The 15,373-nt window shown below is 33.4% G+C and overlaps 1 protein-coding gene across 1 annotated transcript; it reads left to right on the top strand.

Moving 5' to 3' along the window:
* The first annotated feature begins 1,202 nt into the window (after window positions 1-1,202).
* LOC110998378 (alaserpin-like) lies at window positions 1,203-13,600 on the top strand. The gene is made up of 9 exons (XM_045630518.1): window positions 1,203-1,285; window positions 2,377-2,465; window positions 3,169-3,312; window positions 8,690-8,893; window positions 9,635-9,733; window positions 11,073-11,213; window positions 11,515-11,724; window positions 12,185-12,329; window positions 13,389-13,600. The coding sequence occupies exons 1-9, from the start codon at window positions 1,264-1,266 to the stop codon at window positions 13,511-13,513; spliced, it is 1,179 nt and encodes a 392-aa protein (XP_045486474.1). The 5' UTR covers window positions 1,203-1,263; the 3' UTR covers window positions 13,514-13,600.
* Window positions 13,601-15,373: the final 1,773 nt, after the last annotated feature.

Here is a 15,373-nt window from a genome sequence, read left to right as displayed (position 1 = left end):
GGTTCATTTTCACGTGAAGTAAGAGTAAGTAAGATTTGCTGCCAATTCTCAAAAACAAATGACAAATGAATGCAATATACTATAGTAGGTTACCAAAGCGTTCTAAAATTGAAATTGAAAAAAAGTTTTCATTAGCGATATTTCTAACTGGCCAGTTTCATTTTTTCAGTTTTATTATATTTAGTTTTAAACATTTTCAGTGTTATCCACGTACTAAAGATATAGCCAAAGATGGAATACATGGAAACCGCATATAAATAATATGTCTATGTATGTCTAAAATACAAAAAGATTCAACTTCGTCACCTTTAAATTGTGTGGTGCAAAAACTCAATTTTAAAATCAGTTTCGCTATTACAGAGTAGCGATTCTGTTGTTGTTATCAGACTTCCACGCCTATTATTTGCATTATACCCAATTATACAAGTCAAATAATAAGCATGAAATTCATGTTTTTTTATACTGTTTAAAAATATAGATTACTTAACATGATACACGTGTATTGTATATGTATATAACATAATTATCATTTTTGATGAACAAAGAGAACACTTTTTGGCTTATTCCAGATGGATTATAGAATAATTTTTAATTTCACAATCATTCTGTTGTGTTAGTCATTTATAATTTACATAAATATGAACCCTGAACGTAATAAAAATGTTCATAGATTAGATTCGAAAAAATAGTTTAATAACACCAATAAATAGATATCCCTGAACGTAATAAAAAAGTTCATAGGTTAGATTCGAAAAATAGTTTAATAACACCAATAAATAGATTTGCATTAAACAAAAGCATAAGGGTGCGTGCAGATCTGGCGAATGTGCCGCGAATGTGCAATGTAAGTTTGCGAACTGCGCGCGTGCAGTCACGGCAATGGTTTGGTGCGCCACTTAAGTGCAACTCATGCAAGGATCGTATATAGTGCGCTCTACACTCGCGGCGCGAAGGGCCGCGAAAGCCGCGAAACGCGAGTGTAGATGGTTTCGCGCGTTCGCGTTTTCGCTTCGCGCCGTTCCCCGTTCGGTGTCGGTTTTTTGTCCCGCGACAAAGGTTCGCGCTTGGTTCACAGCGCGCGAACGCGAACACAATCCACACGAGCACAGTTCACGGCGTGAATCGCGGCCGCGATGTGGACGCACCCTATGAATTTCTATCACGCATATTTGACATAACAACATTTGAGATATACTTAAAGAGAGTACACCTTTGTAAAACTGCTTAGAGTGTGGCCGGCAAGAGGACGGATCGACTGGCATTATGAAGCTCGCTTTATTTTATTGTAAGATATTTTACTATTTAAATAATCTCTATACCGTGACTGTATTTAGTATTTTTGGTTCAAATAACACCGAATAGTTTTAAGTTTATTTCTTTTTGTATTGAAGTGAGATTTTTTTATTTGCGTTGGAAGAAAATTACCGTCACATTTTTCGGTTACGCGTCACAGTTTTTCGTTACGCGTTATCTTTTTCTTGTCCCTACGGTTGGTTCGAAGAGATTCAAAACCATTAATAACAAAAATATATAATAACAATGATAGTAATAATTATATTACAATTAATGAAATTCAGTAATAAGATTATTAGTAGTAAAAAGGATAATTGAAATAATTTTATTATTTGTATTCACGTCTGTGATAAAAAAAGGCTTTATCCTTTTGTTAAACTTTATCTAATTTAACTTTATCTAACCAATTGCTGTAAAGTTGCATATAGTAGATTATTTTTCGTAAAATAGGGCCATAAAAAGATTCACTTCTTATGTGTGTACACTAGTACACGCACACATTTTTAATTTTAGATAAGTTTATTTTTTTTATTAGATTTGGTTATGCCCTTTATCCTCTATATATTTGTTTTTAGTTTTTTTTATATTTCTTTCACTTTAAGGACGTAGGTAGGTTTTGCAAACTCCGAAGATCAGTAATACGACTCCCGGGAGCACAATGTCGAGTATTATATTATATTTGCAATACCCTAAATTAAAAGCGATTGAAATGAAAATTATAAAACATTTTTTAAACGGGTTTTTTATTAATTTTATTTTACTCTTTAGTTTGTAAGGAATTACTGTGGTTAACCCCTTCAGGCCTCAATGTTAGAACCTTTTTTTTTAATGTTTTCTGTACTTCTAGTTTATTTATAATATATTAAGGAAAATAATAATAAAAAAAACTGTAAGACTATTTTTACTAAACTATAATAATCTTCCTGCAAATTTACGTCTAATTTACACTATATTAAGATTAACTCTCATTTTTAATATGTAATTTCTAACATAGCTTTTAACTTTAATTTAGCAATTGACCTGTATTATCCAAAAGTAAAATGAACTAAATTTTAAGTGTTAAAATTCGCTAATATTTTTCAGTGTTATCTGTGGTCGCCGTTACAATAGCCGTAATTGTACCGAGACAGTTCAAAGACGGAAATGATGCGTTTACATCGAGAATGTTTTATGTGAGTATTTTATATATCTATACATATTACAAAAAGAAATTATCTATTTTCATTTGTATATATTATTAATTCATTTATTAAAGTAAGCCACATAAGTGTTACAAAAATTAAAAATACTAGTATTTTTATATTATTGCTAAGCAAAAAATCACTATCAAAACAGCGGATTGGGTATCAGGGAAGGCAACAATATATTTTTTTAATTGTTTGAAATCTAGTTTTAAATCTGCCCAAAAAATAATAATAATCATATCGTTAAAAAAATTGGAAGTTATTGTAAACAGTTTAAAAAAACAAAATTGTATATTATTTTTTACTTCAAAGGGTTTCCGAATTACACATTGAAATATATTGTTATTATCTTTTTTGTTTATTAACATATTTAGCTTATTTTAAATATTTAAATTCCACCCGTACCACCTCGACGTCCGCCGTTCCACAACTACGCGTTTTTCAAGGCAGTTTTTCCCGCGCACCACTTTGTGGAACCAGCTGCCCACTGAAGTATTTCCGGACCAAATCGACTTAGGGTCCTTCAAGAAAAGAGCGTACCAATTCTTAAAATGCCGGCAACGCACTCGTGAGCCCTCTGGCATTGAGAGTGTCTAGATTTTCTTTTATTTCATACCTTACATAAGATATGTAAATAATGAAATAACGATTGCTTTGCCGTTAATTAAAAAACTAATTATATTATTTACAGGAAATAGTGAAGGAGAAACCACAAGAGAGTGTTGTGCTGTCAGCATACTCTGTTCTGACCCCATTGGCCCAACTCGCTTTGGCCTCTGAGGGTGAATCGCACGACGAACTTTTGAAGGCAATTGGCATGCCCAACGATGTCGTGGTAAGTGAAGGATATGCGAGGGATTCAAGTTACCTTAAAGTATAATTTATTTATAAGTTATTATTTTGTTTTATTTTTTTTTTAATTTTTACATTAAGGTACAAAAGAAGAAGACAGATTGGTTACATACATACAATTCTTATACACTAAACAACATTTGAAAATCTGATTTAAAATTATATCTGTACACTGCATTTCACACTAAATATCAACTAAACAACATACAAATATGAAACTGAATGACAAAAAAAAGAAAATATATATATATATATATTTAATATATATATATATATATATATATATATATATATATATATAATAATAATAATAATAATAATAGCCTTTATTTCCAAAAAACTTTAAAATTTAGGGGACAATAAAACGTCATTCACTTAAGTTTTGGTTTGTCCACCGTTGGACATAGGCCTCCTCCTTCCGGTTCCACTCGCGTCTGTCGCGGGCCAGGCGCGGCCAGGTAACCCCGGCGACTGCGATGATGTCATCTGCCCAGCGTCGGCGTGGGCGCCCCTGCGGCCGGCTCGTGCCGCGCGGGTACCAGTGCAGCACTCTCTCGCTCCATCTGTTGTCACTTGTTCTTGCTGTGTGCCCTGCCCAACGCCATTTCAGGCGGCACACCATTTTTGCCGCGTCTATAATTTTTGTTCTTTGTCGTATCGCTGTACTCTTTACCCTGTTTCTGAGACTTAAGCCTAACATGCTCCTTTCGGCTGATCGTTGAAATATTTGAATTTTCTTTATTAATTCAACTGTGATAGGCCATGATTGGCAGCCGTACAACAGTGTAGGTGTCACAACTGAGTCCATCACTTTTTTCTTCAGTGATAGACTCATTTGAGACTTAAAAATATGCTTGTGTGACCAATATGAAATCCAGGCTTTTTTAATTCTTCTCTCTACCTCCTCTATATAATGGCTTTTAAACGAAATATTTTGGCCAAGGTAGACATACTGGTCGACGTATTCTATATTTCTATTGTTGACGGTTATACTATATTTTATGCCATTTGTCATTATACATGTTTTTTCAGGGTTCATTTCCAGCCCACACTCTTTACTTATGTCTTCTAGGGTACGCAGCATGTATTGTAAGTCTTCATGCCTTTCAGTTATTAGAACAATATCATCTGCGAACCGAAGATGGCTTAAATTTTCGCCATTGATATTTACTCCTAACCCTGACCAATCCAGCTTTCTGAAGATAAATTCCAGAAGTGCGATGAATAAGTTTGGCGACACGGGATCGCCCTGCCGAACACCCCTTTTCAGTGGAAACATGTTACCTTTCTTCTCCAACTTCACTGTGGCTTTACTTCTTTGGTATATCTTTTCTAATAAGTTAACATATTTATTTTGTATTCCTTGTTCTCGTAAAGCTAACCAGAGTTTGTTATGTAAGATTGTGTCAAAGGCTTTGGAGTAGTCCACATAGGCTATATATACTGTCTTTTTGTACTCCATGTATTTTTCAATGACTTGTCTAAGTGTGAATATATGATCTAGAGTTGAATATTTACTCCTAAAACCAGCTTGCTCTCTTGGTTGTTGGAACTCTAGCTCCATCTTCATTCTGGTAAGGATGATATTTGTAAAAAGTTTGTAAGTGGATTGCAATAAACTTATTGGTCGGTAGTTATTGATGTTCATTGGGTCTCCCTTTTTATATAGTAATGTTATTACAGATGTTTCCCACTGTTTAGGTATTTTTTCTTGTTTTAAAATTTCATTGAGTAGTTCCGTGAGAGGTGATGTTAGAGGTTCTACTATTGCTTTAAGTATATCATTAGTTATGTTATCATCTCCAGGGCTTTTTGCAGATTTAAGTTTCATAATGGCATGCCTGATTTCACTTTCCAGTAGCAAAGGGGTCTCTTCATTTTTATAACTTTCTAATATACCATTATTACTAATATCTAGTGGTTGATTTTGCAAACTGTACAGTTCTTTGTAGAAATTAGTGGCTATATTTAGTATATTATCTCTGTTTGTTATTGTTGCGTTTGTACGACTTTTTAGTGTTTGTACCCATTGTTTCGTATTATTTATGCGTTTGTTTCCTCGTTTAACTGACAGATTTTTATCTATTTCTTCTTCTAATATTTTGAGTTGATAATATTCTTTATTTCTTTTTATATTTTTTCTAATTTTTCCATACAGATGCTTAAGACGCTTCTTTTCACTTTCTGATTTGGTAGGTTTATTTTTTAGTTCAGTTCTTTCACTTATCATATCTCTTATTTTTTCAGTTATAATATAGTTATTTCTCTTTATCCCTGGTATTGTTGGTAACTTTTCAACACTGGTTTTAATTCGATGTATAATATTATTATATTGTTCTTGTATATTCTTAGATTTTTCAATGTGTTGAACCGAAAAAATATTCTTAAGTGTTTCTTGTTCTAGTGGGTTCAGTCCTGATTGTCTGCCTTTAAATTGTTTTCTACTTTTAATTTTTGCTGAAATTTTCACTGTTGCCCGAACCATACGGTGGTCTGTTGGGTGGGTGGTATTAATTATATCTATATTTTCGACGGTATGATGATAGGGTCTTTTAATAATAAAAAAGTCTATTTCATTAGCGGTTCGAGTATCTGGTGATAACCATGTCCATTTATTTTTGGTGTTTTTCTTGAAATAAGAGTTCACAATAAACAGTTGTTTTTCTAAACAAAAGTCAATAAGTCGTTTGCCTCGCTCGCTTCTCTTACCGTGTCCCCATATACCCATAACCAACTTTTCATCTGGAGTGGCTCGGCCTATTTGTGCGTTAAAATCTCCAAGCACAATTGTGTATGGCAGAGAATTTACTAGTGCATTATTTAAGCTATCATAAAAAATATCTATGTCTTCTTGGCTTGACTTCGCTGTGGGGGCATAGACTTGAATTATGTTAATCTTATAATTATTAAAGGACATTTCAAGTTTTGCTACTCTGTCTGATAGAACCTCGAAATCTACAATATTTGATTTCAACTCCTTTTTAACCATAAATCCTACACCATTTCTTCCACTTTTCTTTCCGGTGTATAAAAAGATGTAGTCTTCGTATTCAATAATGTGTGTTCCCTCTTTTCTTATATCAGAGAGACCAAGAATATCCCACTTTATGGTTTGCAGAGCATGTTCTAATTCCTCTTGACGGCCGTTGCCTACGAGCGACCTTACATTCATTGTACAAATTCGTGTGCCTTGAATAGGGCGAGAGTGTTTTTCTCTTTTTTGGGTGGAGGGTGGTGGTCTACTGCCCCCACGGGGACCAGCCGTATTGGGGGAGATTGTTCTTATTATTTTATTTGTTTTCTGGGTACCAACACATGGTTGCTATGATCTTTTATCAGAGGAAGTAGGTTTAGAAAGAGAGTTCGATCTGGCCCTCATCATGTCAAAAGCATTTGTTCGATTAGTTTTAGACGAAAGAAGTGCCTGTTGTTTTTTTGGTTGAGCCATATGTTCAGTTTGTGGAGAAGCTGATAGTTCTCTCTTCCTTTTGTCTGTGTTAGAAACATTTTCCTTGACTATAAGTTGGTCGTATTTTAAATATGCAATCTTGCCATTCTTTAGTTCTTCTATTAATTTTAATTTCAATAATTTTCTTTTTTCTAACACTTCTTTGGAAAAGTCTTCAGAAATAAACAATTGCTTGAACTTTCTCTTATTTTTTAAGATTTCCTGTTTCTTCCAACTATTAACGAAAGATATTAAAATGGGCCTTGGTTTTCCTTCCTGTTTTGTCGGTTTTCCGATACGGTATATTTTATTTACCTCTGTTTTTTCGAGTGTTATATTTAAATCCGCCAGACATTGCCTTTGGACATTCTGCAATAACTCGGTACTACTACATTCCTCCTCTTTCAAGTTAAAAATGACTAAATTGTTTTCCTTTTTTTCTCTTCTTAAATATTCGACTTCGTTTTCTAAGGTTGCGACTTTTAATTTTAGGTTTTCATTTTCTGCTAAGATAGGTTTTAATTTCTCATCAATTCTATTTATTATTTTGTTAGTTAACGATTCTTCCAATTTTGTATTTTGTTCCTTCATTTCAATTCTCATTTTCTCAAACAACATTTGAAATTGGTCTTCCATTGTTGTTTAGTGGTAAAAAAAATAAAAAATAGGTAGGTATGAAAGCGGCAGGATTCGATCCGGAAGCCTCTATGTGTACGATGTTCCCAACGACTCGTCGCAAGTGCCAATCGACTAATTACTTAGCTCGCAAATAAATCGTATATAATACATATGATATTGTGATTTATTTAAAACAGTGCTTAGGATTTTAGATTAAAGTACTTGATTTGCACAAGACACTCTTAAAAGTCACTTCACTACACTTCGTCAGTTTTTTGCAGCATTTGTAATTTTAACCATAACCGAACGAGAAATATCCAACGCGGTATGGCGGATAGCAAATTGTTTGATCACGGCTAACTAAACACTATTTAATGCACTGTAATAATTGTTCACATTTGCTGTGTAAAAATGTTGCTTAAAGTATCATAGTTCCCGTTTTTTTAACCTTTTTTACGCACCGATTCTATTTTAATTTTAAATAAATATACAGAGCTATTGTTAACTGTGCCGCGGTACCCTCATATATATATACATTAATTAATTAAATTAGTAATTAAGGTTGCAAGTATTTAACATGAACTATCTTTTTAAATTTACAAATATTATTATGAAAAATATCAACCTCAGCACACACAGCATTATAATATTTGCACATTCTTACGAGCGGAGCCTTCTGGGACAGATTGTTATCAGTCATAGGTATCATAAATAATTCCTGGATGCGCACAGAACGCGTCGGTACCTTGATTTCTAGTCTCTCTAAAAGGCAGGTGTCAAATGAGCCATTTGCTATTTTATGTAAAGTGCACAGGTCGCTCATCCACCTCCTCTTTATATAATTTAAATAATATTAAGTCGACCTTTAAAGTATATTTATTCGAGTACATCACATACATAATGCCTTTTCTATCGTATAAGTAACAATTAATTCTCAAAAACATGACTAACTGAATATAAATTTTATAAAAATATATTAGTAAACTATTTAAGGGAAACGGTTAGAGCTTACGTGAAACGTTGGTACTTTTAACACAGTGCCATCTGTTAGAATTGTATCAAATAATAAACAAATATTTGCAATAAAATAAAATTACGGCTATAATTAAAGATCTAAGCTATCCTATCTCTTAAGTTGGACCAGACTACTCATGGTGTGCCAATTTAATTTAAAATCGGTAAAGTAGTTTAGGAGTCCATCGCGGTAAACATCGTGACAGGAGATTTATACATATTAAGATAATTTAATCGATCTTTCATCTCAAAAGTAAACGTTTTTTTATTAATATTTCAGACTAAGGAAATGTTTTCACTGGCCGCAAGTTATTTCAAAACCGTGAAAGGGGTTGAACTTAAAACAGCAAGTAAAATATACATCGCGTCCAAATATAAACTATATCAAGGCTTTGTAAATGACACCCGTGCCTTGTTTGATTCCGAAATCCAAACGATAAACTTCACTCGAAGACAGAGGACCGCTAGCGAAATTAACGCTTGGGTAATAAATACATTTAATAATAATATTTTATTGCAAGAATAGGGTACAAAAATGTGTAAGGTGGTACAATTGTAAGTTCTCATAATCTGCCACAAATTTGTCTTCAAAGGAATTTTACATTTTAAGTTATTAGTCATATGAGTTTGTCAATTCTTATCGTTTGTATCGCACATATCATATTCAATACTCAATTTATATTAACTACAGTACGCTAATAATAATTTTTTGATTAATACATTTTTTTAAAGTAATAGCGTCGATTTTTAAAGACGCTATTACTTAAAAAAAATGTATTACTACTAATGAAGTCGATTTTTATAGTTGGAAGATCATTTATTTCTTTTGGTTAACAAAAATAATTTCAAAATTCAAAACTATCACTATTCAGACATTAATTTAAATCGTTGGAAAATAATTAAAATGTAGCTACCTCCCTAGTAATTTTAGTCTAATCCATTTCAGTAAATTAAGACAAGAATAAAACTTCATATGTTTGAGGCGAAAATTTTATGACTTTTCTTAAATTTCCTAAACAGCCTTGGCAGCGGTTAGGCAGTTGATTTTTCTGCCAGGGTATGTTGTCTGGTTTAACAAAATTTTGTGTTTCGTAGAAACATGTTTTAATTCGGGTTTCTCTTTTTCTTTCTATAAATCCATAGAAGTCTCCAATGCAATTAAAATCGTTATATCTATATATAACTAAGTAACATAAGTAATAATTAACACATACATTAATTACAGGTTGAAGACCAAACGAATGAAAAAATTAAAGATCTTGTCAGCCCGTACTCCTTGGATGCCAATACTCGTGCTATTCTTGTCAACGCTATCTACTTTAAGGTAACATTTAAAATACGCAATTACTTTTAGAAAAGACTATCAGATACTTATATGATGTAGAAACGATATACATGTGTGAAAATAATTTAACTTCGGATAAATACCTGTAGCTGAGTTTCATCATCGGACGTCGCAGGCAGAATACGAAATTCCACCCGTATCACCTCGACATCCACCGTTTCACAACTGCGCGTTTTTCTAGGCAGTTTTTGCCGCACACCACCACTTTGTGCTGCCGACTGAAGCATTTCCGAACCAATTCGACTTAGGGTCCTTCAAGAAAAGAGTGTACCAATTCTTAAAAGGCCGGCAACGCACTCGCGAGCCCTCTGGCATAGAGTGTCCATGGGCGGCGGTATCACTGAACATCAGGTGAGGCTCCTGCCCGTTTGCCCCCTGTTCTATAAAAAAAGGGAAAAGGTAGGAGAACTTACGTGAAAGGTAGATAGCTTATGTAAAACGTTGGTACTTTGTAAACAGCGCCATCTGTTAGAATTGTATCAAATAATAAATAAATGATTTGCAATAAAATAAAATTGCGACTACAATTAAAGATCTAAGCTATCATATCTCTTAAGTTGGACCAGACTGGTCACGGTGTACAAATTTGATTGATATCGGTTCTTTTTTATGACAAATCCAATACGAATATTACATAAGAGATTAACACAAAATCTCAACTGTGGCTTGGATCTTATCAAATACGCTTTCATTTTTTCTATGACACTGAAGCGTATTAATTCATTACATCTATATAAAAAAATCAGTGGCGCTACAACCTCTTTAGATCTTGGCCTTATTTCTGAACCTGTTTCATGATCCTTTTTCCATCTAATCGGCAAGTAGGTGATCAGCCTCCAGTGCCTGAAACACGTCATCGACTTTTTGGGTCTAAGACTTGTCGGTTTCCTCACGATGTTTTCCTTCACCGTTCGAGCAAATGATTATTGCGCACATAGAAAGAAAGTCCATTGGTGCACAGGCGGGGATCGAACCTACGACCTAAAGTATGAGCTGCTGTTTTCTTCTTTTCTAAATCTACATAGTAATATTAATATTTATAAAATGTATTAAAACAAATTTAAAAAGTTTGGTCGTTGTGGCAGTGTATCGTTAATATTGGCAGCATTTCCTTGCTGTATTGCTATTACTTAATACGGTGGTTAAGTATTCTTAAATTTTAATTTTTAAGAAGAAATTTTAATGAGAACCTTTTCCTGACAATAACAAAACACTACAGCAAAAGAATTAGCGTTTACTAGGGAAATAGGAATTCAATTATACACATAAATACATGAATAATTTATTAAATTGTTTTTCATTATTTAACGTTCTATAGGGTCTATGGAAAAGCCCGTTCAACTATTACTCGACAAAGAACCACGATTTCTATATTACAAAAGAGAAATCAGTAAAAATTCCGATGATGTACCAAAAATCTTATTTCAAGTACGCCGACGTTCCAGAATTAGACGCTAAGGTAAGGTTTATAGTATAGAGTTTTATATCTCCTGTAGTTTGCATACAGCAAAGACCTTTAGGTTTAAATAATAAAGTATTGTAGAATAAAAGGGATAGCGGGGAAGGATTGGATAATAATGGCAAGGATGAGATTAAAATAGAAGAATTTAGAAGAGACCTCCAGATCCTCCTCTTGATTACTACTGTTAAACATAATGACGTGAGCTAAATGTAATCCTGATTATTTAGTACTCGCATATAGACTCAACAAACTTATTGGACCTTTTGTATACTTAACATGTAATAAACATATTTTACAGATCCTCCAAATGTTCTATGAAGGTAATCAAGCGAGCATGGTACTGGTGCTACCCAATGAAATCGATGGACTACCCCAGTTGGAGGAGAAATTACGAGACCGATCAGTACTCAAAAAAGCCACTATGTACATGACCGAATCTGAAGTGCATGTCACAATTCCTAAGTTCAAAATTGAAACCACTACAAATCTGAAACATGTTTTATCAAAGGTGACTCATTATTTTCTGATGTTTTTAAAACTTGTCTTTTTTACAACGTTTTTAGATGGGACCTAACTTCCGAATTTAAATCTATATTTATGTTGGTGAATAACAAAGGCCGTTTATCTTGACATATATGTAGTTAGGATTTATTATGTACATTTTATTTTTCTTGTTATCTTTATATCCTAACTATCATCTGTGCCATTGATCGGTACCAGCCGGTAAATGCCTCCTCCTCCTTTTCCTATCTCTGTCCAATGCTTCTTTTCTCCATTCGCTTCCTAAAGCTTTATATCTTCTATCCATCTTCTTTTTGGATGTTGTTCTCCTTCTATCCCTTGGTCCATTAGATATGGAAAACATTACACACATAACCTTTATTTTAAATGCTTACTACATTCGAAATTTTTCTTACATTTTCATCGGCATTTAGAAGAATCCAATTTAGAATTAAATATTTCTTCAGATGAACGTTACGAAACTATTTCAACCCGGAGAAGCCCATTTATGTAAAATGATAAGGACTTGGGATGACTTATTTATAAGCGAAGCCACACAGAAGGCTTTCATTGAAATCGATGAGGATGGCGCAGAAGCTGCAGCAGCCAACGGTAAGCGCGATTTTATTTATTATGGCAATTAAACATAATTCTAACTCAATTTAGACTTAAATCGGTTTATGAGTATACTCACTGAAGAGAAATAAAGGTTTGTAACAAAACAAGTGCGACAGAGTTACGGACTAGTTAAAATAGAGCCTGTTTGGCAGAGGTCAGACGGTCAATAAATATCATGATCCAATATCACAATACCTGTTTCAAAATATTGAATCAACTGGTGGTACTATACTCTCAATAGATATTGACATTAATGAGAAAATCATGCTTTGGAGTAGAGTTTATTTAAAGAACAGGAGGCAATCGGGTAGGAGGCTCACTAGATGTTGAATGACATCGCCCCCCTTTGGACACTATCAACACCAGAGGGCTAGGGAGAGTTATCCGATCTGCCTACCCCTTCGAGAAAAAGGCGTAAATATATAAATAAAAAATACAGGGCTAGTGGAAGGTATTTAATTAAAATTAAAACTATATTTGGCATGAATGCGAAACATGTTTATGTAATATTCATTAAAAGACTAAATGTTTCAAGTTGGGATTTTGCCAAATACCAACCATAGGGCTTACATTTTAAACCTCATAGGTCTTCATATAAAATATTTTTATAAAGAAAATAATTTATTTCCATATAGCGATGGAGTCTCTTTGCTCTGTAATAAAACAAAATCAGAATCTGTGTTACTTTAGAACGTCTATTTATAAAAAAAATATGAGTGTTATTGTGTATGTATGGAATATAGAATACATTTTTTTGAATGTAAATTATTATAATGAAGTTCTATTAACGCTTTTAAAGCGTTCTATTAAAGCTCCTGAAATACAATTCTCAATATATTGGGAGCCTGGGTTACATTTTTCGTATATAACCAAAAAGACCGGCAACGCACTTGTGCGGCCACTGGCAACGGTCTATGAGCTGTATCACTTTCTCAACTGCTCGTTTGCCCCATGTTACTCAAAAAATTAGGACAGTTACTTTTTATGACGATAAAAATTCGTTCGATAATTTTTATTATAATATTTTATTATAATTCGGATGTTTTGTTTCAGTTCTCATAGGTTACTCATCCAGTCTTCACTCGCCACCGGTTAATATATTCTATGCTAACAGACCATTTTATTTCGAAATACGGGTGAGCGATATACCCATTTTTAACGGCGTTAAAGCTAAATAATATTGTACTTGACCTGTATTGAATCATTTTTAACGGCGTTAAAGCTAAAACGGAAGATGACATGTATTTAATAAAGTGTTATATGAATTTGTTGTTTTAACCTAATAACTTGCATATCTATAGAAAAGTCTTACAGCTGTGTACGACTCCCATATGTCAAACACGTGCTTGATTTTGACGTAAAATGCGGCTTCTTCGTTACAAAGAGTCTTCTTATGAGTTGTGTGCTGCGATATTGTGGGCTACTCGTTTGTAAGGAAGTTGCAAATATCATGTCATTTTCACACGTGTTCTGTAACAAATTTTAATAAGTATCTGATTATCCTCCTTGAGTGTATGATGTTTGAGAACGAAAACACTTGCGAGGCTTAAACTTAACTTTAGATTGTACTTGTATTACAAAAACTCTAAATTATCATCAGGCTTAATTAATTTCTCTATATGTAACTGTTTTAAAAACCCAGTTTTTTATTAAATATTATTCATGTATGTATGGTTTAATTTAAGTATTAATATAAAGTCTATAGTATCAGTCTTACAAGAATAGAGAGATTTAAGTCTTCTTTTCGTGCCTCTCTATAACTTATTGGCCGTCAGTCTTGTGAATCGTGTTTTGTCCTATGCTGGCATAGGCATATGCGACATTTAACGACATTTAACTTTGAAAAATTGTTTCTTGCCCGATCTTCTCAGAACAAAGTCTCCTGGTTATTTTGCGATGCATGGCGTAGTCTTGCTCTTTCGCGAATTTTGTAAACAAAGTTGACATCCATAGGCATTATTTTTTCGAGAACCCAAAAATTCTTTTTTCCATTTCCTCATTTATTACCATTAGAATGACATGTTAAATTGTATGTCGCGTCGTATATACAATGGCAGTAGCCGCAGCCTGTGGCTTCTATAACATTCACGTAGTCATTAGTGTGGACACAAATCATTGACGGACAGGACACATTTGTCACCTGGCAATGAAGCCACATATGGCCAAATAGAATACGGTATGACAAACGTTGCATCTTTTGTTGTATCTAGGTCGTGTTCCCTTTGTCAGCTAATTGCCCGTTAATTGTACTGTTAGACAAATGCGAAATTAATATATAGCTATTTTTGCCAATAATAATTAATTACTGTAAATAATTATTTTAATTAAACAATCGGATTAAGTCTATAAATTTAGATTTGTGGAATGTAAATTTAATTTTTGTGTTGGCCTAGTGGCTTCAGCGTGCGATTCTTATCCCTGAGGTCGTAGGTTCGATCCCGCTCGTGCCCCGCTTCGGCTGTGCACCAATGGACTGTCTGTCTATGTGCTCATAACAATTCGCTATCGTAGTACTGATATTTAAATCGCTTGCTGCAATTGTAGAAAAAATCTCAGATAGTTTTAGGTATATGTATGAAGTATTAATTTGAGTGGTTTAATATCTCATAGGAGTCGCTAATAGACTATAGAAGAATTTTGATTCAACACAGTGAAAACGTCCCTGAAAAGACTTTGTATTCAAAAAATGCCCGATTCATAATGTGAGAGCTGTGAACTATAATCAGGTGACAGTTGGTATGTGCCTCACGTTTCGCAGTCACGGTACAAAAATATAATGTTCTAGCTGCTAAAGGATTTTAGCTCAACTTCTTGAATAGCTCTAATGGAGAAATCTGCTGAGCCATTTTTAATGTCTTTTGATGATAATTAATTAATGTTAATTAAGTGCGTTAATCTTGCTTAGTTTTAAATTGTTATTTTTTTACAATACTTGCATTGAATATTATGAAATATATAACAATACATGTAGTTTATTTGTGACCATAACAATCAAATATACAGTATTTGTATAATTGGTTAGAGATTCAATTAACTCT

The sequence above is a fragment of the Pieris rapae genome, chromosome 12 (assembly GCF_905147795.1).
Source record: "Pieris rapae chromosome 12, ilPieRapa1.1, whole genome shotgun sequence".
Classification (NCBI taxonomy): domain Eukaryota; kingdom Metazoa; phylum Arthropoda; class Insecta; order Lepidoptera; family Pieridae; genus Pieris; species Pieris rapae.
Note: the sequence above shows the minus strand (reverse complement) of the source record. Positions and strands in the feature narration are given on the sequence as shown.

Coding starts and splice junctions, on each gene's coding strand:
- LOC110998378 (XM_045630518.1), top strand. CDS start 1,264: ATGAAGCTCGCTTTATTTTATT. Junction 11,214..11,514: donor TTCCAGAATTAGACGCTAAG/GTAAGGTTTATA, acceptor CATATTTTACAG/ATCCTCCAAATGTTCTATGA. Junction 11,725..12,184: donor TGAAACATGTTTTATCAAAG/GTGACTCATTAT, acceptor ATATTTCTTCAG/ATGAACGTTACGAAACTATT.